Source organism: Crassostrea angulata, chromosome 6, assembly GCF_025612915.1.
Source record: "Crassostrea angulata isolate pt1a10 chromosome 6, ASM2561291v2, whole genome shotgun sequence".
Lineage (NCBI taxonomy): Eukaryota > Metazoa > Mollusca > Bivalvia > Ostreida > Ostreidae > Magallana > Magallana angulata.
The window spans coordinates 46,413,770-46,438,602 of NC_069116.1; the positions used below are offsets into that span (position 1 = coordinate 46,413,770).

The following is a 24,833-nucleotide window of genomic DNA, read 5'->3' on the forward strand; positions in this document are numbered from 1 at the left end:
ATCCCTCATAAAAATATCACAGTCATGATCGCGACAAGGATAAAAACAATACATTTACCACACTATCATCTCACAAGCTGAATAAAGAAAACATTGAATGCAATTACCAATGCAACTTTAGCAACAAGCTTAAACGACAACAATCTTAGAAATGTGATTAAATTGCAATAACATGATTATTACAAGTATTTTTAGTCTAAATCATGCAAGTTTGTTCTCTTAAAATACCATAAGCTCTGTAATCTAAAATAAACCGACGAGTAACTTCACTTTACCTTTGTGTTATACATTTATACCTTGTTTTATTGATGTTTTTCTCCGTTCTTATGCAGGTTTTATTTCATTCTGAAGAAGGTATGGGTCGTCCCAAAAATTTGACAATTAATCTTTACTTTATTGGTCGTGTTGTTTGCTATCTGTGGTAATCTCATTTTTTAATCGTAAATCTTTCAGATTCAACACGTATATATTGGTTTATATATATATATATATATATATATATATATATATATATATATATATATATATATATATATATATATATATATATATATATATATATATATATATCCTAGATGTAAATATCTCTCTTGAAAAAGGATTTCTTTCTACCGACCTGTACAGTAAATTCACTGACAAACATATGTACCTAAATAAAAAAGCCAGCCATCCTGAATCTACAAAAATATCTATACCGTTTGGACTGGGTATCTGTGCGCGCCGAATCTGCTCAACAGATGAGGGATATTTCAAACAACGGGAGAAAATTAAAACTAATTCAAGCAAATGTGGATATTCCAACAAGGAGGTCGAGAATCAACTGGTGAAGGTAGATAAACTCAGCCGCTAGAATTTATTGAACTACAGAAAAAATAACAATGAGTGTAACCGTGTTCCGTTTGTGTTAAATTATTCCAGAGGACTACCAAATATTCATCAAATATTAAAGAAACGTCAAAAAATTCTCGAAAATTCCGACCGCCTTAAATCTTGCGTTTCACAACACACCTATAGTGGCATTTCGAAGAGACAAAAGCTTGATAGACATATTGGTCCATAAGAAACATAATAACCTCTTCTTTTAGAAAGAACACTTATGCGAGCCGTGTGGTGCAAAAAATGTGTTGTGTGTAAATATATTATTTGTTCTGGCCAATTTCAAGATTCTAAGGGCAAAACGTATCAAGTTAAAAATCATATCGATTGCAAGTCAAGTAATGTTGTTTATGAGGTGTTTTGTAAAAAGTGTAACAAAATTTTATATGTTGGGGAAACGGGTTGACTTTATATTAAAGACATGTTTTAAATTTATCACTGATAAGGAGAGAAACTAACGACCCTCTAGCAATGCATTTTTATACTAACGAACATACTGTTGATGTTTATTCTGTAATAGGTATCGAAAAATTGTACAAAGATGAAACTTACAGAAAATTCAGAGAAAATTTGTGGAAGAAAAAATTAAATACTTATATGCCTTTTGGTATCAACAAAATGTAACATTTTTGTCTTCAGACTACATAAATACTAGTTTGTAGAGACACTTCCTATATTTTATGTCCCATTATTTATACATTTTCCATATATTATTTGTTTATGTACTAATTACGGCTATCTATGTGCTAACTATAGACTCTCACCTTTATTTTATATGTTTTTGGCGCAATATTGTTGTATGACGTCACTTGCCAGGCTGTATTCATATATATAAACACAATGGTAATATACACGTGTAGGCACACGTCAATTGTTTGAGTTAAATTTATTTCTAATTTAATTCAACTCAACAGATACAATCTATCTATAACTAATCTGACTTTTCTTGGAAATTCTAAAAATCCTGTTTCTTACAAAAGGTTGGGTTTTTTTCTTTCGTTAACTAATTATATTTATTTTTAACATTAAATCTAAACGACTTGAACATAACAGTACATAGCTTCAAACCAGGAAGTCAAAACGTCTATTATAAAGGGGAACATTTTCTGGAGTAGAAGTCGCCGTCTTAACAAAACAAAATCTGAGTTTGGTGAGTGATAAAACTTTTACGTTCTTTGCATTATTTTTTAGTTATTAGTTTTCCATTATTTATAAATTGGTTTAGGTATTTACAATACTTTAAATGATAATCCTAATTGAATGCCAGGTGTCAGGTTTCAAGCGAGATACAAAGCTTCAAATTCTTTAGTTAGAAACAAGATTCCTGTAATGTTTTTGTTTACTTGTAGATTGTTGAATATAAGATACCATATTTAGGATTAAATGATATGAGACAAGCCCTTACAACTATTTAATTGTGCATAGAACTAATAGAAATAGAAAGAAATGATTATAACGAAGCTTTTACTAATATGCAACACTCGTTAACAAAAACACGATAAGAACCTTGTTTCAATAACATACGAATGTGAATGTTGTATCCCCTTCTTGCTTTACCACTGACATTAAATTTGTTTGGAAACAAATAAGACAAAAAGTCTATTAAAGTGTTGTAAATATTATTAGATGAAAGTTAATAAAACCCGTTACTTCTTTCAAGTCTATATTCAACTGCTACATGCAATTCATGGTTAACTGAAAATGTTAATTTAGCATTGTAGAATATAAACATATGATAAAACTTAATTATACGTAGTGTAGAATATTCGGACCAGAGGTAAACAAAAATTTTAGAAGCAGAGGATCAAACCTTTTTAAAGGGGCATGGTCACGGTTTTGGTCTTAAATTATTTTTTTTCGATGTTAATGTTTACAATGCTTCAGTAAGGCATTTTTAATAGGCAACCACAATTTGAGGGTCATTTGTTGAGTTATAAGCGAGTTGCAGAGCTTACGATTCCTCGCTATGTAAACATTTACATTTTGAATGTTGAAGTGAAAATTCCCGTTTTAGACCTATAATGAATGTACTAATCGTTTATTTATGCTTACAATGAATAAGAAGATGAACAAATCAGCTTGAAACAGATTTTTCTACTTGTATATCGAACCTATATAAACAAAAACAGGACACGAGCCTTGTTTACATGACGAAGAATTGTGAGCCCTGAATCTTGCTTAAAACTCATCGACTGGCACCCAAATTTCATTTGATCATTAGAAATGCATTTCTAAAACATTTTAGATAATAATAACAGGGGAAAAAAAATTGACCAAAATCGTGACCATGCCCCTTTAAAGATCATTTTAAGAAATGTTCATAAAACGTTTAATTTATAGAATTGGCTCATTTTGACGCCTTTCTTATTGGTCAGAATAAGCATATGTGATATTATTGTATATCATATACCTAGTAGTGTATCAGCCCTGATACATGTGTTTTGAACTAGGTGAGACAGCAACTGGAAGCTAGGGCTGTATCGCCCTCGGGGCTGATATTTCTCTGTCTCGGCCCGTCGTCAAGGGGGTGTATTGCCCTCAAATTTTAAAATCGCTTATTCCCAATATCTTTGCTTTAAATTAAGACTAGTTTGTAAAATAACGATAGCATGACAAATAAATAATACAAAGCATCACCCGAAACGTCTGAATGTTTTTATATATTGCTGAAAATTGAAAAATAATATATCAAAAATAGCGCCAAAGAGTGATATGTATCTAAACAAGGGGGGGGGGGGTAACCTACACAACGGTTGTGTTTTCATAACAATAGGACGCGTTATTTAATATCAATCAACATTTAAATTATGGAGGATATAGAGAAGGTTGCAAGGAGACTTAATCTTAGAAAACCAGAGATTAGACTGTGAAAATTAAGTGATTAATGAACGGACGCGCTTATGCACGTTCTCAAACAACTTGTGCTATAACATTATGGATTTTCATGAATGAAATCTGACAGAAAACTTACGAAATCCCTGTGAAGGAATTTGACTCATTACGAAGTGGCGAAGGATGGAAATTTCTCTCTCGATTATTTTGAATTCTAGAAGATAGTGCTTCATTTCAGACGATAGACTCTCTTCTACTGTATTTCAAACGACAATGGTTTGTCAACAAAGTCCAATAACTCTTACAGTTCTAAACACATATAAAAAAGAATAAAATCGAACGAGTTTTGTAAATCCGAAAAAAATTTATAGCTTCTTCATCATAAATAATATTCCTTATTTGGAATTTGAATAAAAGTCTTTGATTTTTAGATAGATGATATAACAACATCACACTGTTGTTTTGATCTCGTCCCTGGTATAAGCCCTCGGATGGTATCGGCCCAAGCCCGAATACCAACCGCTCGGCCCGATACCAGGGCCTAGATCAAAACAACAGTGTGATATTCTATATACCTTAAATATCCTTTAATGAGGTATCCAGAGCCAGGTGACCTTTAACAGTAAATACAATGTTGTAAACTAAAAACTTTATTTTAAGATCCATTCTTTCTCTTGATATTAGACATAAAAACTAGAATAGGTCCATGATACTCAAAATAAAAACAACGTATGCAAACAAAAAGTCGTGTTTCTTATTAACAAGCACCTATGACTGTAATGACCTCTAATGATTCATCCTCTAATAATATAAAATTGCTTTTTAATCATAAAGGTACTAAGTATAACTAACTACTCAGTCATTTATGCACTTTCGGGAGCGGAACCCTCCCCTCCCCCCGGGGGGGGGGGGGAGTCCCTTTTACCTTTCACATTAATGATATCAACTTCTTCTTCTTAGAGATTGTTATATTAAAGTTTTGATTTTGGCAGACTTCGGGGGAGGGGGTCAGTACCCTAATCCACTTTCTAGATCCGTGCAAGACTTTCAAAATTACAGAACATATGGTCATTATTGCTCATTTACAGTTTTCAAATTTTTTCCTGAGCAAGTATTACTTGTTTTACTTTCCGGTGATAGACAACATGCGTTCAATATCCGATACCTCTTATATTTATCATATATTTTATGTATAATATTCACTATCATAACAATGTTTATTATTTTCAATTGTCTATACGACCTTTTTTGTTATTATTTTATCCCATTTGTTTGTTTTTTACTTTCTTTCTCTGTTCTTAATTCTACATAAATTCAAACTTCTTTAATTCTGCAATGACATGTTTCATATATTATAATAAACTTATTATATTATATACCTGGTATATTTATATAATTGAAATGTAATTAAAATATCAGTCGTTACTTTGATCCTTAGGGAGAGGACTAACATAGACACAGCCTGACGTCCAATCCTATTATGTACTTACATGTATTTGCATAATAAAATATTAGTTAAATATGGTCAACATTCTAATAATATCAAATGAAAACTTATGTAGCACATTAATTGTTTCATGATATGGTTTCTATTGTATCAGTTGGTGGACTTGAAACATCATTTGTACCGCTCTATCTACATCTCTGTTGGCTGAAAATAGTGTGTTCGATGGATTATCAACAAAGAAGGCAATTAAACATAAGTATCTTGTTGACAAATAAACGATGAATCCTTCTATTGCATTAGGTCTAGTGGATAGTCTTGTCTAAATTATCCACAGGACAATTCATGCACTTACATGTATGCATGCCACTCTGTCTGCTTCTCGCTCTGTTGGCTAAAAAAGTATTGGATGATTTATTTAAAAATAAAACAATTTAAAAGAGTACATCATTGACGTTATCACTGATAATATACCTGTATATATGTATATCATTAGTCCTAGCGGATGGTGTTGCCTAATGGACGGATTTCAACAACTAATGGTACACTCTTATGTATGCAGAGGTACATGCAAAATTTGATATTATAGTAATAAAGTATACATAATTGTATTGTTAACAGTTGAAGTTAATATCCTCTAATGCAATAAAAGTTTTATTATTAAAGGTCAACAATGTACTTATTTTGCAGTTTTTTCTTACATCATTGATGGACGAGAATTTTGATCCTTAATGATATAATTTCAAAATTGTATCATAAGTGGACGGTTAGGTAGTTCATAATTTGATGAAATTCATTTACTTTCAGAAATCTGACTACTAAGGCGACTTTATATCATTAGTAGATACTGTATAATTATAAATTGCTACATATCATTATTACAATATCCGTATGAAGTTTTTGACCTCTTGGCGTTTTTATCACAAGTATCTGCTACGATCAAAGAGAATATTCCAGTCCTCTGAAATTTCTTCTGCCTTTTTGGTATAGAATTAGGCGGCGTTGAAGAGCCAGATGAGAAAAAAAATTAATCTTATTCGTTCGGACGAATAAGTTATTTGTTCGGACGAATTAGGATTTGTTCGGACGGATTAGGATTCGTTCGGACAAATAAATTATTTGTTCGGACGAATTAAGATTTGTTCGGACGAATTAGCTATTTGTTCGGACAAATAAGTTATTTGTACGAACGTATTAGGATTTGTTCGGACGAACTAGGATTTGTTCGGACAAATAAGTTATTTGTTCAGACGAATTAGCTATTTGTTCGGACAAATAACTTATTTGTTCGGACGAATTAGGATTTGTTCGGACGAATTAGCTATTTGTTTGGACAAATAACTTATTTGTTCGGACGAATTAGGATTTGTTCGGACGAATAAGTTATTAATAGTGGTACATGTATGAGAGAGAGAGAGAGAGAGAGAGAGAGAGAGAGAGAGAGAGAGAGAGAAATGTCATAATCATGGCTACATAAATGTGAAAAGTCTAATCAGTTTACATGATCATGCGCGGATCCAGAAAAATTTACTGGGGTGGTGGTGGTGGTGGGGGGTATGATAGATAGTTTTGTTTGCGGGTGGGGGGCTCTAGATCCGCGTATAGATGTATGCCAACTCTAGGCAGCGCAGGTTTTTTCTTAATTAACTATAAGTTTTATTTCGCGCAATGCCAGCAGAAATGATTCCAATAGTCATAATTATATGATTCCGCAGGTGGATTTCGATTGTCGATGTTTATATTGAAAATATAGTCATTCTCCTGTTTACTTGGGACACTGGACATACGAAATTATCTTTCGCTTTAACTGTATACATATACATGTATACGATCAAAGTTAACTGATATACTTCGTGGAATTGTAATAATCGCACAGTTACTTAAGTGACTTATAAAACAAACTAATTTTTATTTATACTTTATAATATAAAGTCAGCAAAATAACCCAACATCGTAACTATAATGCAAAAAAGTAAAAAAAAATAGAATTTAATGATAAACATACTTATTGTCCGTCAAATAGACCTCTGATGACGTATTTGCATGTTAAAATTATCATATGGCTTTGTAAAGTTTTCCTATGTTTGGAATCTTAGGAGCGCAAATAAAATATTATCAATAATCATAACTGATTGAATATTCATAACTGGTTGAATCAAGTTATGGGGAAAATTAAAATAATTAGACGATTTAAGGTGAAATAAAAGCTTACAAAACAATTGACAATTTTATACAATATTTTCAAAAGGTTGTATCTCATTTTTCTTAACTATTATTGAAAAATATTGTTTTTGAATCATACTATCGTAAACATCTGACGCCTATTTTCATCGGTCGAATGCGGCATCCAGGTTATTAATAGATAAAAACTGCATATTATGAAAACTAACTTTGATTTTGTATCGACGATTTTTGATGCTATGTCTGATTTTAAAAATGAAATAGATTCAAAGTTGACTAATGAGACAACCATTAAGGTTAACATTAGTTTTAGACTATCGAAAACCCATGGCACCATGATAATATAACTCCAATCCTTTAGATAGATAGAGTTTGAAAATTGAGCTTGATAGCACAATATGTCAGATATTGCATACATGTCAGATAGTATCCATGTAACACCTATGTCTATATTATTAGCAATTTATCATTTGAAGGAAAGGGGTGGCTTGACCCCCCCCCCCTTTCATCTACATCATTACCAGAGCAGATACATGTAGTCTAAACATACATGTAGTCTTTATATTATAAAGTATAAGTAAAAACTAGTTTGTTTTATAAGTCACTTAAGTAATTGTGCGATTATTACAATTCCACGAAGTATATCAGTTAACTTTGATCGTATACATGTATATGTATAAAGTTAAGGCGAAAGATAATTTCGTATGTCCAGTGTCCCAAGTAAACAGAAGAATGACTACATTTTCAATATAAACATCGACAATCGAAATCCACCTGCGGAATCATATAATTATGACTATTGGAATCATTTCTTCTGGCATTGCGCGAAAAAAAACTTATAGTTAGCAAAGAAAAAACCTGCGCTGCCTAGAGTTGGCATACATCTATACGCGGATCTAGAGCCGGGGTGGTCGGGGGGCCTTGCATCCCCACCCCGCAAACAAAACTATCTATCATACCCCCCCCCCCCAACAACCACCACCACCACCACCATCCCCGGTAAATTTTTCTGGATCCGCGCATGATCATGTAAACTGATTAGACTTTTCACATTTATGTATCCATGATTATGACATCTCTCTCTCTCTCTCTCTCTCTCTCTCTCTCTCTCTCTCTCATATACATGTACCACTATTAATAACTTGTTCGTCCGAACAAATCCTAATTCATCCGAACAAATCCTAATTCGTCCGAACAAATAAGTTATTTGTCCGAACAAATAAGTTTTTTGTCCGAACAAATATCTAATTCGTCCGTACAAATCATACTTCGACCGAAAAAATCCTAAATCGTCCGAACAAATAACTTATTTGTCCGAACAAATCCTAATTCGTCCGAACAAATCGTAATTCGTCCGAACAAATCCTAATTCGTCCGAACAAATAACTTATTTGTCCGAACAAATCATAATTCGAATGAACAAATCATAATTCGTCCGAACAAATCCTAATTCGTCCGAACAAATCCTAATTCGTCCGAACAAATAACTTATTTGTCCGAACAAATAACTTATTTGTCTGAACAAATAACTTATTCGTCCGAACAAATCCTAATTCTTCCGAACAAATCGTTATTCGTCCGAACAAATAACTAATTCGTCCGAACAAAACGTAATTCGTCCGAACAAATAACTTATTTGTCCGAACAAATAAGAATTTTTTATTTTTTCATCTGGCCCCTCCACGCCGCCGTATAGAACGACTGCATTGGTAAAATAATATGTTCAGTGGACCTAGTCAAATTGCAAAAGTTTACCATTGATAATAATCTAGTATGTTTTCTTGGGCACCACTGTAATACATTATACTACAGGTAAATCTCGATGGCTCGAACTTCGATCGCTCGAAGATCTTGATCGCTCGAAGTGAGTCTAGGGTCCCGATTTTTCCCCTATATAACTCGTAAGCAAATTTACTCTTGATTTCTTGAACTCTTGATCTCTCGAATCCCTCGATCTCTCGAAGTCAAACTACAGTCCCGTTATTCATAATGTATAGTTTTTTACTCTCGATACCTCGAAGTGGTTCTTTATATCCAAGCGTTACCTAATTAACACCTACTTGGTCATTTAAATGGCTCCAGGCGTTAGACGCGGGACCCGTGTCACGGGTTCTTTATTCAGGCGACACTTGTCCTGCAATGTGATAATTGTTTCATAATTGACCATATTGATACCTAATCTATAATTATATATAATTAACACTGACCGTTTTACGATAATTTGGAGATGCGGTGAAAATTAGAAATAAATTCAGACGAAGAGATAATTTTGAGCAATGGTCAAAATTTTAGAATTATTAAACTATAGAAATATGCTTATCAGTATCATTGGGAATATAATGATTATCGCTGAACAAGTTCTCACCGCTGGTGATGAAAGACCCGCACAGTAGGAATGGGTGATCATGTTGACACTTATGTATCTAATTTACGACATGTGGTCTCGCGGGCAACTTGTACTGAGCAATCGGATCATCATAAAATATATAATTATAGTGTATCATGAAACTATTCAATATTTGTTTGTATATAGTTTTAAAAAATATCCAGGTCTGTATATTGAATTGAAAAGAAAACGTTGTTTAAGCACGTGAGGAAGTTTAGCACAAATAAATGGCTTAATCATTACATCCGGTAAGACTTATTTCAAAACCCGTCGGTCAACCCGGAAAATTCCGAACTCTTGAAAGCTCGAACTCTTGACACCTCGAAGTTTTTCCCTGGTCCAATGGACTTCGAGCCATCGAGAGTTACCTGTATGTCAAAAACTTATTTAAGTTTACATAAACTTAATTACGCATTAAGAAAAATCATCATCCGTGGCAACTCTCTCATCCATATGAACTCGCCGAAAATTGCGATTTTAGGGATATGCCATTGCAAAAACAGAAGTCATGTAAAAAAAAAAAATACAAATGTAACTAGTTATTTGTAGTGATATCTATCTATTAAAATCAGTGTTAATGAGCAGTTTTGTTTTATAATTTATTGCAGGAATAAATCAGAAATTTTCGATAATGTTATAGCCGATTGTGTATTTTGTAACATTTTAAAGTTCGTTTATTTAGACTGTATTACATACTCTGCGTGTATATATGATGTTTATCAAAAGGAAACACTTAAAATTCAAAACGGAAATCTAAAAATTCAAGTTAAACGAAATTTTTCCCTCCGATCTATTAATAAAAACCCAACTCTTCTTTCTGTTTTTAGTACATGAAACCAACAATTATGAACGATGAAAGAAGTTTGATCATTTGCTTTATGGTAGTAGGTTTCATCTCAATTTCAATGGGTACGTGTAATGTATTACATAATATCAGCATGATTAAACATTTTAAAAGGCTGGAATGTTTCAAATTGTTTAATTCCAATATTCAATTGCAAGAGATACTTTTTTTTAGATACTTATTGTAACATAATTGTAATATAAGTATACCAAACGACAAAATATCTAATTTCAAAGCTGTAAACAACTGTAAAGTAAGTTATTTAAAAATCCCGTCGTTCGTTTTTGCCTTTATTTTTTTTATTACGTATAAGAAGTCAAATAACAAACTATACATCGTCTTTGTGTACATCCTAGGTTCATTGAACAATTCTCCATGCAAGAAAACGTCTGATTGGAGTAACTACGTCATACGTTGTCCCACCAATCACACTATTTATATCACAAAGCACGTGATTGAGGATGGTTTTAACACACTTCTAACTCCTGCCCTCGGGTGTAGCGCTAGTGATGCTGTATACTGTGGTGCCAAACTACCTATAAACAACACCATGAATCTCAAGAACCATGGCGTTTTTGAATCAGCTGTGAACGCATGCAATGGACGAACTGAATGTTCTTTAAACAAAAATTATTTTCTAAATGTTGAATCATCTGTCAAAATGTCATGCAGTTCCTTACAAGTACATGAGTTAGAAAAAGCGTCGTTTCGACAAAGCATTTACTATGAATGTAACCAAGGTAAAAATTTCGATACATAACATATTTTTCATTTCCAAAGGTTCTGCATATGTTGATATGTTTCTTAGGGCGAGTTACATGAATTAATCCTTTTTTTTTGTAGATTATCTAATAAAAGACACGTGTTTGACGAGCAGTGAGATCAAAAGTCTATATGGTCACTTGTATCTAAAAACTTCCAGCACCAGTTGTTTGTGTCGTATCACTGGCTCTATTGCTCGTTTAAAGATTTTACAAACAGCATTTTTTACTGTGATGATTCAATCCAATGGGACCAACATTTTTGGTATGGTACAGATAAATGTTTCTTTAAAACATCTTTCGAATCATTTTCTCTTAAGAAAATGATAAAAAAAAATCGATAGAATTTTATAAATATAAAATTCCATATAATGCTAATTGATAAGTAAAAATTAATTGACGAAATGTTAGTTATGTCCAAACAGAAAATGTCGTAATGATAATTGTTGATTTAATTTTAAGAACATCAAAATGGTGAAGTTGGTTTATACGGAGTAGATATTCCAATTCAAGCAGAGAACCTGGTCATAATGCTAATAAATGGATCAAATGCCAGCTTTGCTTTATTAAAGGTTTTTGGTATGTGTAACAATATCGTTTATTCAATTAAACAGTTCCATCGATTTAACAAAATTCAATAATATGCGAATTAATTTGAGAGAAAACTTTCATAAAATTTACAAAAATGAGATTTTTTTCTATTTAGGAAATTATTCCGCTATATGTAACAAATATAGTGTATTGAGTACAACTTCCCCGCAAAACATGACCTTTACATCTACACACTTCCCAGTTCATTCAAGTGGTAGAGGTCACACTCATGCTGACATATCTGCAACAAATCAAACCAAGAGATCTACTACCACACAAACAGCCGAGAATATTTTTAGCAGTATGACGGGACGAGAACCTTCCAGCAGCGACCTAATCGAAAATAGTAAGAACATGTTGTTAAACCCTATAAATGTATAGTAAATGTTTGGCTGTTTGAAATCTAAATGTCTTGATTGTAAAACAAGAGTGATTTTGAGGAACTTAGTGGTTAACGTTGATTGGTGCATGCGTGTGTGTTGAAGGTATGTTACCATTATTCTCTACTTAGATGAAAGCATAACAACCTTTAAGTATTATTTTCGTTAAATCATGTGATTTATCTATTTTAGTTACATCCTGGATATATATCGTGGTTGTGATTTTAGCTATTTTTGTTTCGCTTATCATCTTCCTGATCTGTGTTTATTGCATTAAACAAAGGTAAGACATTGTAGAATATGTATTTGCTGTTTTATTGTCATCCTTAGGATCCGTACACTAGAAAAATTCAAATGTAAGACATTATGTTGGTAGTATATTTGTTATTTACAGAAAAGACAGAAATTTGCTGCTGAAAATACTTCAAAGATTAAATGATGGATGTACCAATATAGATGATTCACATTTCAAAACAGCTAAAATCCCTAATAGTCCATCACGGCCGTCCGATGATGATCCAAACTATCAGGAAATTCCAAACAATCTCCACAACAATCCAACAACAAAACAACACACTAATCCAGGGTACGATACAGACTGCCCTAATACAGGATACGATACAGACTGCCCTAATCCAGGATACGATACAGACTGCCCGAAATCAGAAAACACTGGAAAAGGACAAGACGACGCCGAAGTGACGTCACTTGATGGTAATGGTCAATACTTCAAGCTTGAAAAAAGTTACCCGAAAGAGGTGGTTTGAATTGAAAAGAAATTCTGAATATAAAATAAAGATTGCATCGCTTTTGTTGAACGCACACATTTAAAGCATTTCAATAGTTCTAGATACGGTTGCATTCACAACAATTTTGATTTATTTCATTATCACTGCATAATTACATTAAAACAACACAAAATTTCAGTGTGAAAAAAATGTATGGGATGAGTGTACGTGTATGTTTTCTTCATTAGTGTTTATTGAGCAAGAAATTCTTCTGTAATCTTTATTTTATGTAGATTGAACGGAGAACAAATTATTGTAAAGATTCAAGAAAACATATTTGAAGTGCGTATTTGATGACGATTTAATTTGATGTTTGCATGAAGTAAAAATGAATGTAAACATATAACTGCAGTGTTTTGTATTTGATATTGTTCAGCCTTTTACCAATATACTTATTTTAGACATTGTCTTCGTGCATAATTTTTATCAATGTGATGCTGTTATGGGTCATTTGTTATGATAAAGAATGTTATAACTATCAAGCTTACAAGGGTACATTATAAAATATGAATTGAAGTGATTGTTTTATGCATCAAACATTGAATGCTTATGGAAAATTATTTGCACACTATTAATATCAGCGCTCAGACGCGGTTGCGCCAAAACCACTTAAATTTGTAGTGCGCCATTTATTCTCGTTTTACAGTTCTAAAAAAGAGGGAATTGCATCCATAGGTTCGGTCAATTTCAATTGTTACTAATTGTTCATTATATTGATTAATATAATTCGTTTTTAAAATGAAAAAAAAAAATTTCAGCTTTTAAGGAATTGGTTCAATAAATTAACAAATCCTTGATTTTAAAAAAAGCAGATTAATCACGAACGTATAAATGCATTAAGAGGTTTAGAATCTAAATCAAAAGATATCTAATCTCAGCAACGAAACATAATATATAGAAATCAAACTACTGAAAGTACTGTGAAGCAGTTAGCCAAACTTGTTTTCATTGTTTTGTGAAATAAATACATTAATATTTGATTTAAGGACACTATAGATTTCCAACAAAAGTTTCACCATTAATATTTAAGCTTGAAGTTTTTATCGTGAAGTTGTGGTTAGCCCGATAGGATGTACCTCGGCTTTCTACTAAAATAACACCCAATATTCCCAAACGTATCTTGTACTTAATTTGATTTATCCAAATTGAATTTGAAAGGTCCTTTAATCTATATAATGAATTCGGGAGAAAGCTTATTTTGTTACAATTGCTCAAGTCAACGCTGAATAAAAACTCCAACACGAAACAAAAGTTCAATAAGTTGTATTTTAGATGGTGAAGGTACATGGAATTTCAACGTTAAACGAGTCTTATTCCGAGACAACGACTTAATAAGGTGCGGAAGAAGCACGGACAGTCCAAAGTAAGCCACGTCGATATTACTTTTAAAAATCCGACAGAGTTCAACCAACGCCATATACTCCACTATTTTGTGGGGTTCCAGCAGAGTTAGCCCTCATCTCCAACCCCCACCCCCAAGCTCCGAAAAAAACACCCTTAATGTGCAGCTTTATGAATTTACCCAATTACACAACCAACGAAATTACGTCCCCTACCAGAAATTTTAAAATATTGTCTACCCAAAAACGTCGACCACCTCGGATAAAAATAATTCTACATTAACTACGTTCCTAATACTTACATTTCATATTACTTACAATTCCTATTACTTTAAGTTCCTTTCACTTTGAAAAAAGACAAAAAATCGTGAAAATTCTTTTGTTTTCTAATTACATGTAACAAAGACAATTAGTTCAACCTAGTTTTTTAAGGAAACGATAGTTTATGTAACAAAATTGTAAGAAAATATAAAATTATGATAAATTATAAAAATAATTGTTGATAATATATTGATGAGTTTGTGGTTGTAAAATCTTAAACAAACTATTTTCTTTATAAAAGCCAAACTTTCTTATAGTGCAAAAAATATTGTCGTTAAAGCAAAAAAGCACGGGCATATTTTGAACAAAGAATACTAAAGCTACAACATACAACATTAGGCAACGTCCACATATACTGTGTTTTCATTTGTTTGTTTAACAGTCTGAACTTCGTTTTGAGTCTGTAATGACGTCTAGAGAGGATTAACACTTCTCAGTGCGGAGAACATACAGTTAGCTTGATGGATCTCAATATTTCTCTTTTTCTTCCCGTTTTTTGGAAGAAAATTAAGTACAAGTTGCACATTTTTATCTTCTATCCTTATTTCGGCTGAGTCAATTACTGACGTCCTGAAAAAAAGTTCATTAAAATCTTTAGACTTTAAGTTTCTTAACTATTTATACAGGTTTGATATTTGAAAAAAAATATTTTATATTTTATTGATATTTTTGCATTATCTCAAAATCGTTTTACTAAATGAATGCGTGTGTGTGTGTTTTAAGATTTAAATTTTTAAATTATATTACCTCCGTTTGTAGTAAGTTAAAAGTACTAAGACGATTGTGATAAATATTAGAAGAGTCTGTATCCAGTTCAAGACATCGCCTCGCAAAAATGCTTTATTCGAATAAAAAGAAGGGACTGCATATTGATAATTACAAAAAGTTAAATAAGTAATAAAACTGTATGGCTACATTTGTGAATTTTAAACAAATCACCTGTTTGCTCTCTAAGTTCAATAACTTTGATGGTAAATTCATTTTTTGTTGTCAACTCATTTTGTGTAGTAGTCAACTCATTTGAAGTATTGGTCCAAACTTTTATTGCAGTGTGATAACGCATATCTTACTAATTACTAGTAAATTACTGTTGCTAAGTATATTACAATTTCCTGAAATAAAAATCAAACTGTTTTCATCCGTGGTGTTGCTAAAAAAAACCCCGCATTTTTAGCGGTTTTTTTTATTTGTTTTGTTAAAAAAATTGTCGTAAAACTCATCTTTTTCGTGGATGCAGTTGTAAATTTGACGAAAATATATTAATCGTTTTGATTTATATAAAACGTATTAAGCTTATTTAAATTGTTTCAAAGAAATGTTTCAACAATTTTGCATAATTATATATATTGATTTAAAAACACAAATTACAATTAATCGAACGGTATGCTCTTAAGGTTGTATAGCAATATATATTTTAAAACATACGAAAAAAAGTTGAAAAATAAATTTAAAAAATTAATCAGGCAAACACTAGTATAACCATAAAATATTTAAGACATCGAACGTTAGAGCATTTTTGTGTTGAGTTTAGAATTCTTGTAAACCGTACATATATTTCACTGCGCCGTAATTGAAAACAAAAATCGTATGGCTCCGATTGAGCCTCAAATTTTGTTTAATGAGCTTAAGAAACAAAGTAAAAGTCAGCTTTAATTCATTAACTTACCGAAAATTTTCAATACAACTTTGCTTATGTTTTGCGAGGTCAATGGTTGGATAAACAGGAAAACAAAACAAACGTATTTTCAAAGAACAGGATTATCAATTAAACTCAATTAAATTGTCAATTAAACTCAACGAACAAGGAACCAATCAAACAAATGAGAATTTTAAAAAAAAACTAAGTATATACGGAGAGGACTTAAGTTTCCTTACATATTGTATACAATACAAGAGTGTTCACATAAACATCATACTAAAATACCGAGAAGCTTGTGTGGTTATATATTCCAAATATAATTTTAAATAACAGGGACAAACGATTTAGTCCTGTTTAATTCCTCGTACAATGTCATCTCTTACATCAATAATTGTATACTAAAGTATTGTATTTTTAAACTGTTATCGTATACGCTAAACGCTTTACATCATGTAACCAAAACTATTATGCAACCCGACGCCTAGTCAAAGCGCAACCTATGATGAACCTAAGCGTTGAAAATACTGAAAGATGGGTTAGTTGGTGTGTGTAAAAGATGTCAATGCCATGAACAAATCTTTAAAAAGGTTAAACAGTTCCATTGCAGCTGAGCTTGTTAGAAATGGGGGTGGCTACATTAAGTAAATTAAGTATATTAAACCCAATGATGAGCTGTTGTTTGACAGGGATGGTGTTCATTTGTCTGAAAAAGGAACTGAAATATTTTTAAATACAATTTGTGCAGCTATTGAACAATTTAGATATTGATTGCAATTGTTGAAGTTGTAATATTCTTTTTGAGCCATTTGCTAATTTTTTATGTTCCAAATATTTTCTTTGCCGTTAACCGGAAAGAATAAATTTGCACAGTTGGTTGTTTAAAAATTGTAGATTTTTTAGACAATGATGTGTTTTTGACCATACCCATTTGGTGTCAATGCACTAATGGCATTTCCATTGTAAAATTATGATGTAATTTACAAATACTTTATTTACACATATTTTACTCATTGTCTTGAAGCCAAGACCAAACAATGCCACAGAGGGGGGTAGATTACAACACATGAAAACGGATAAATCTGTTGTAAATCTGATTTGGTGTTTTATTTTTATTATTTAGAGTTCAATATGGCATGTTAGAAAATATGGATTGGTTTTATGAGTGCTGACCATGTTGAGTGTTAGCATGCTTCAGGTCTACAATAACTCTGAACTTTTATTTCACAATGATTGTTGAGTAGAACGGCTATTTCTCTTGAATTTTATCTATATGAGTTAAAAAAAATGTTTTGTAGCCCCATTGTGTCTGAATTAAGTTTTTATTTGTATTCTATAAATTGTGTATCTTGTTTAAGATATATCTTGTAATTTTTGGCCTTGAAAAGTTTAGCATCATATTTTTTTTTGAATAGCCTCATAAATTGTCGTATCATCACCTCCGTCTTCCTTTTCGTCCCTATGAAAGCTCACAAAACCACTACAATACTTTCACCTGTTTCCTTTCTGATTGTTTAGCTTTATATTGAGTTGTTTGCCATATTTTGTATGAAATGAAGTTGTTCTCAAAGACTGGTTGTTTTCTTGCATAACACTTTTAGGTGCATTGTATTTTTCCCATCAGGTCATTGAGATAGGTCATTCGCCATATGCTGCATGATATAAAGTTGTTCTCAAAGACTGGTATTTTTCTTGCATAGCATTTAAAACAATTTCACATGAAATGTTTTTTATTTAAAGTATTGTTTTAATTCCATAAAGTTCTTAGATATTTATTGTCATATCAAATGATAAGAAAAAATCATGTATGTACATGTAAAATGATTTTGCAAATTCTATGTCTTTTTTGCAAAATCTCAATTGCATCGCACAAAAAGTCTTTGTTTAGAAACTAAACACGAGATAAGATGTTCATATTATTTTGATAATATCTAACAGTTTCTTGTCAGCATTATTTCATTCTATACATGCATGACTGCGTTAAGGATAATCAGCAACCCTACACTCATATTATTATGGAGATTTATAGATGAGTTGGTTTTAAAAAAAAATGAAAAAATATATAAACATTGATAGAGCGATGTTTGATTAAAAGTATGTAATATGTACAAATGAACGTTTTTTATCTCTCTACATGTAAAACAATCCTTGTAACAGTACCTATTTGCTATTATCTAAAAGATAATTGTGTCATTAATGTAATCAACTATCTACAGTGTACAAACTTTCCAAAATATTAATTACAAATAAAAACACATATCAAACACAATTCATATCGAACCCGTCTAAAATTAGTTATTTTTTCAGCATTGGACGAGAAGGTAATTTATGATATCAAATAACATCAAGATAGTCATTATTGTTACTTGTCTGATTATTAACCTCGACTTCGTTTACAATTTGTAGAGGTGTGTATGGAGAAGCCGTCTCCTTGCGTTCATTGTTGCTGGCACACATACAGTCTGCTTGGTGGATCTCAATACTCGTCTTCTTCTTTTCATCTTTAGGATAACATACAAGTATCAGTTTCTCTTGTTTGTCTTTTATTCTTATTTCGACTGAATTATGACCTGCGGTTCTATAATAACAATTCATGTATAAAATGAAATATTTCTGATATAGTTAAAACCTGTTTGGAAAACCTATAAAGTAAATAATATCAATCTTTCTTTATTTTTCCTCTTTAAAAAACATCAATGTTTTGTGGGTTTTTTCTTTCTTTGGGGGTTTTTTTCATAGCAGTAATTCAAAAGAAAATTTGAACAATCAAGTTTTCTTTAGAAACTCACCTCTTTTTGTAGTAAATAAAAAAAGCAAAGACAGAAAGGAATATTATCGAAAAGGTCTGTATCCAAATTAAAACACCTTGATTAAATGCAACATCGGAACTTTCTACAAGTAAAAGAAAAATCTATTAAAATGTAATTGAGAATCATTTCAATGCACGTTAAATACCCGGTCATTACCGTATTGTTTAAATTTTAACGGCTTTTGATTCAAATTTCATAATTACCTATTTTTTCTTTAAACACAGGTACTTGATCGTCTGAGGTTGTTTCGATAAACATGCCTGTTTTTGACTGTGTGAATAACGAAGTTCCCATTGTCATTTCAATTTGAAATGCTATTCTAGGAGTGTGAACAGTTGACAGTGATCTTTGAAGAATTCTGTTTTTGTAACAGCGTATGTCTAAATTTTCTGTAATAAAACTATATTCTGACATGGTGATATCAGATATTCATATATAGTTATTAGGATTATAAGATAGATCGTGAGGACAATGGTTTTGTTAATTTGTGTTATCGCAATAAGTACTTTACAGTTACCAATTTTGCAATTATTAATTAAACGAAAATTAACTAGGTCTATCATTCAATTGTTAATGGTTTCTTTCGGTTTTATATATTTTCGGATGGTACATGTAATACTATAGGAGGAAAAAGTGTTACCTTTACTGAGAACTGTCATCAGAACAAAGCCGTTGTTTGATCCCTCTTGTATTCTTATGAATAAATTGTCAGCTTGAACAGGAATATCAATACCATACAAACCAACGTTAGTGTTTTGATGCTCTTGAAAAAAAGTCAAAGTTTCAATTAAACCCTTAACACAATTCATTAGTCATTGTAAATGTGGCACTAGAGATTTACTAACTAGTCGTCCAATATTCATATTTTTTGCATTACTCTTTAATGACATTTCACTTGATCAATATCTATATGGCACTGGTTATCTTATTAGTGGACTTATATGCATATTTATTTATGTATAACTCAGATAAACTTAAGACTATCAGATTGTTTGCTCGTACAGGTATATCAAAGTAGTATACACTAACGAGTGTTCATGCTCTGAAAACTTTCAACTACTTTAAAACTACATCCAACTCTTTTAAAATGATCAAAATATTGTTTCTATATTCAAACATCATTTTTTTTACCCAAAAGGTTGCTGTCATTGGATTGAATCAGTATTTTGACAGACTTTGTCTGTAATATCTTAACACGGGACACAGGTCCAGTAAGACTACAGGTACAATTTGCGCCCAAGGCCTTTAAATACACCGGTTGATAAGAATGTCTGCTCTCATTTCCCGTCAAACACATGTCCATGACCTGAGAATCTACAAATATGTAAAATACACAAGATGAATACATCGTAAGAACCAACTCTTGGGATATAAATGTACCGTTTATTAAAACTCAACATATTTGCACACCCTGAATACATTCATAGTCAATGCTCTGTCGAAAAGTCGCATTCTGTAACTCGGGTCGTAGTGAAGCATTACAAAACTTCTTCAGAGCCGCTTCAGCCTTCAGAAAATATTGTTTGGTCAGATTACACTCATTTCGTCTATTGCATGTATGAGCAGCTGAGTCCAAAATGTGGTAGTTTTTAAGATTGATGTTGTTAGTTGGTAGTTCGACACCACAGTAAACAGCATCACGGTCGCTACACCCAAGGGATGGGAAGGCCAGTTTGGTAAATCCATCCTCAATCACGTGCTTTGTGATATAAATCGTGTGATTGGTGGGACAACGGAGGATGTTGTAGTTACTCCAATCAGACGTTTTTGTACATGGCGAGTTTAACAGTACACCTGAATTCAAACACAAATCTTTTTAATATAAATTCAATTTATACGCACATGATATTACTTCAGAATTTTTTTCAGTTTAAAATTACGACAGCATGATCTGTAAGATGGTGGAAAAGACTTTAGATAATTTGCATTTGATTTTGTTTATCAGAATACAAGGAAGCAAACAAAACACATCTCTCCATCTTGCGATTAATAGTCAAAATCATGCTATACCGTAACAGATTACCCATTGTATCAGGAATGAACTGTAATACCACACAGTATAGAATCAAACACCTTTTCATCGTATCTAACAGCAGTGTAAATAAACTGTTCAATGAAAACAAAAACCTTTTATATTCACATACATATTATATCAATATATGATATGAAATATAAACCGTATTAACAGCCTAAAAAGGACTACATTTCATTCCGTCAGTTTTATCAGTAAAGATTGGGTATTTCATTATGAAATAAGAATATTTAATGGATAAAATTGTTGTAACGGTAATTTCTCAAGATAAATATAAATGCATACATTTTTTTGTATTAACTATTATATAGTACTAATTGAACAGCTTACCTAAACCGGATTTTCATTACAAAACAGGGACAATATGTATCCTAGCTCAATTTAACGCATTTCCTTGAAAATCACATAAATATTGTGATGTTAAAGCGTGGTTATTTTTAACATGAAAAACACATACAAGGATATTTATTTTTTAGGACAAGTACATGCATCCCTTTTGACAACATCATGAAAGGTTTTCAAGAAGTATTATTTTGTTAAAAGCATGCCTTTGTGAAACGAAGAAGTTATCGTTCTCTTGATATACTAGTATAATGATGAAATTCACCCCCTCCCCCCCCCCCCAAAAAAAAATAACCATTTCTGCGCACGGATCTAGGAAGTTTTTATGGTAGGGATTTAAGGGAATGAATATATTTTATATTTTTTGGGTATTTTAATAAGAAAATTTAATAAGTTGATTTTTAAAAAAATTACCAGGGTTTCAGAAATTATATACTTTAAATATTTTGTTCAATTTTTGGGGCCAAGTTTTGACACCATGAAACAATATTTCAGTGAAGCACTGAATGCTTATTTTTTGACGTCGTCGGTTGTAAAACACACCAAGGTTTACGCTAACGCGCGGTATACAACTTGTCTGCACAACGTTGGTGTGTTATAAGACAGAGGACATTCAAAAATAGTCATTCAATGCTCAACCCTATTTATATTCATTTTGTTGTTTATTTGTATGAAGTATTTGTGTATCGTCACTTTAAAGCAATTATAAAGTTAACGCTCTTAGTCAGGGATACGAAACATACATGGAACAGTCATATTAACATGTTATTTAGTCGGCTTCCGCAACTATGAATATTGTGCAAGAAATTTTGTCGAGAATAATCTTTTTTATCAACGAATAGACATGATTTAACGATAACATTAGATTTCATCAGTGCACATCAGATTGGTTCTGTGATATTAAAAGTTTCATTTAATCTTACAATAATAAATATATTCGAAACGCGTGTTGACGTTTATTTTTGTGCTCATGCGCCTAAGTGTTTTCAAAGGCAATTGAACTTCACAGATATCCAATGCAATTATAAGGAAATATAAACACGGAATATAAATAAAGTGTATTGATATCACAAATTTTTGCTGAGTATATCCGATGTTTTTGTGCATGGAGAGTTTACCAGTATACCTAAATTCAAACACAAATCATTCGTTTTAATATGAAATCAATTATCTAACTTCAGAATCATAATTGTTGTTAGTTTTTATTAAGGACAGTATAACCTTTAAAATAGTGAACAAAAATTTAAATAATTTGCATATGATTTTGTTCATTAAAACACAAGGGAAGCAAACCGAAACGCATCTCTTTATCTTTCGATTAATAGTCAAAATCATGCTTTATTTTATTATATATTACCCTATGTATCCGGAATGAACTGTAGTACCACCCAGGAAAGGATCAAACACCTTTTCATCGTATTTTACAGTGGTGTAAATAAATTGTAAAATTAAAACAAAACCTTCCTTTTTATTTACATATATATTATATTGATATATCACATGATATATAAACCGTAATAGTACACTAAAATAGCATTTTATTCTCTTCAGTCACTTTAATCAATCAAGAATATGTATATCATTAAAAAATAATGAATGGTAATTTCTCAAGATATATTTATATATAAATACACATTTACATATACATCTTTGAAATCACTATTATAAAGCCACACTATTTGAACAGCCTACCAAAACCGGATTTTCACTAAAAAACGGTAGTACATGTTTCCTAGCTTAATTTAATGAATTTCCTCGATAATCACATATATTAAAGCTTGGTTATTTTTTTATGAAACACACATACAAGGATATTTATCATTTAGAACAAGTACATGCATCCCGTCTGACAACTATCATAAAAGGTTTTCAAAACGTATTATTTTGTGAAAAGCATGATTTTTGACGAGAAAGTTAAGTACAAATATTTTTATTCAGATTTTTTTCAAATTTTTTCATAAGGAAATAAGGAGGTGGTCGTTCCCTTGATATATGAGTAAAATATATTCTAAAAGAAGAATAACTAATGTTAGGCGCGGGTCCAGAAAGTTTCTTTATGTGAGGGTGAGGGATTTCCAGGGGTAACTGTGTTCAAAGTCGTGCTTGGTAATTCATCATAGACAATTTATAAGTTTCTCTATTTTTAATTTTCCAGGAGGGAGTGGGTGGTTCAACTTTTAACCCCTCTACGTCTGTGCATTGTTACAAAGCACTTTTAAAAAAATATTCACCTTGAAAATTTTTGTTAAAAGTGCGTTAATTCCGAGACTAAATCAATGCACTCTGAAAACAAAACATTTCAAAATGCGTTGATATAATCGATATTTACTCATTGTAAAAACGTTACATGGTTTTATTGAAATACTTTTACTTGATGGTTCTAGATATAATGATTTATTATCATAAAATTGTTAAGTTCAATGTGATATATTACAAAAAATTTGATGAATAAGATACGGTATATCACAAGTATTTGTTGTGTTCATATTATTGTGAGATTTTGTACATTTTCGAATTATAGACATGTGTTTGACTAAAAATGAGAGCAAACATTTTAATCAACCCGTGAATTTGAAGATTTCAGACACAAATTGTTCATGTAACCTTCTTTGATCATTGTCACGTATTGAGATATTTCAGAAAATATCGGTATCTGTCAAACTACACATTAAATCTAACGATAACACATCTTTAGATACAAGTGTGAAATTTATCAGAAGTCGAAAGTTTATCCGACATGCACAAAGAGAACGGAGAGGTAACAACTAAGGAAACAGTTCAATTGCCAGCACATTAATTACAGGAGAGAGGTACCACCCCTGATCACTCCTTGCAAAACATATATTCAGCAAAAATTTGCGATATCAATACACTCTATTTACATTCTGTGTATTTATTATTGTAAGATTAAATGAAACTTTCAAAATCACAGAACCAATCTGATGTGTACTGATGAAATCTAATGTTATCGTTAAATCATGTCTATTCGAATTCGTTGATAAAAAAGATTATTCTCGACAAAGTCTCTTGAACATTATTCATAGTTGCGGAAGCCGACTAAATAGCATGTTCATATGACTGTTCCATGTATGTTTCGTATCCCTGACTAAGAGCGTTAACTTAATAATTGCTTTAAAGTGACGATACACAAATACTTCACAAATAAACAACAAAATGAATATAAAAAGGGTTGAGCATTGAATGATTATTTTTGAATGTCCTCTGTCATATAACACACCAACCTTGTGCAGACTAATTGTATACCGCGC

General features: G+C 31.6%; 2 protein-coding genes across 2 annotated transcripts; one reads left to right on the forward strand and one right to left on the reverse strand.

Moving 5' to 3' along the window:
- The first annotated feature begins 576 nt into the window (after nt 1-576).
- On the forward strand, nt 577-14,311 carry LOC128190795 (uncharacterized). Its single transcript, XM_052862990.1, has 8 exons — nt 577-2,026; nt 10,547-10,628; nt 10,920-11,303; nt 11,407-11,589; nt 11,787-11,903; nt 12,031-12,261; nt 12,488-12,578; nt 12,690-14,311. Exons 2-8 carry the CDS (start codon nt 10,550-10,552, stop codon nt 13,060-13,062), a joined length of 1,458 nt encoding a protein of 485 aa, XP_052718950.1. The 5' UTR covers nt 577-2,026; nt 10,547-10,549; the 3' UTR covers nt 13,063-14,311.
- Nucleotides 14,312-18,141: 3,830 nt separating this feature from the next.
- LOC128189772 (uncharacterized) lies at nt 18,142-21,292 on the reverse strand. The gene is made up of 7 exons (XM_052861522.1): nt 21,214-21,292; nt 20,601-20,984; nt 20,322-20,504; nt 19,831-19,953; nt 19,394-19,579; nt 19,170-19,272; nt 18,142-18,958 (listed from the first exon to the last, which is right to left on the reverse strand). The coding sequence occupies exons 1-7, from the start codon at nt 21,269-21,271 to the stop codon at nt 18,715-18,717; spliced, it is 1,281 nt and encodes a 426-aa protein (XP_052717482.1). The 5' UTR covers nt 21,272-21,292; the 3' UTR covers nt 18,142-18,714.
- Between the last annotated feature and the right edge of the window lie 3,541 nt (nt 21,293-24,833).

Bases quoted from the DNA above. Each gene is read 5' to 3' on its own strand.
- LOC128190795 (XM_052862990.1), top strand. From the start codon at position 10,550: ATGAAACCAACAATTATGAACGATGAAAGAAGTTTGATCATTTGCTTT. The intron at 11,304-11,406 runs GTAAAAATTTCG...TTTTTTTTGTAG, and splicing joins TTACTATGAATGTAACCAAG to ATTATCTAATAAAAGACACG. The intron at 11,590-11,786 runs GTATGGTACAGA...TTTAATTTTAAG, and splicing joins CAATGGGACCAACATTTTTG to AACATCAAAATGGTGAAGTT.
- LOC128189772 (XM_052861522.1), bottom strand. From the start codon at position 21,271: ATGAAAAGGTGTTTGATTCTATACTGTGTGGTATTACAGTTCATTCCT. The intron at 20,985-21,213 runs GTAATCTGTTAC...GTTTGAATTCAG, and splicing joins GTTCATTCCTGATACAATGG to GTGTACTGTTAAACTCGCCA. The intron at 19,273-19,393 runs GTAATTATGAAA...TTTTACTTGTAG, and splicing joins TGTGTTTAAAGAAAAAATAG to AAAGTTCCGATGTTGCATTT.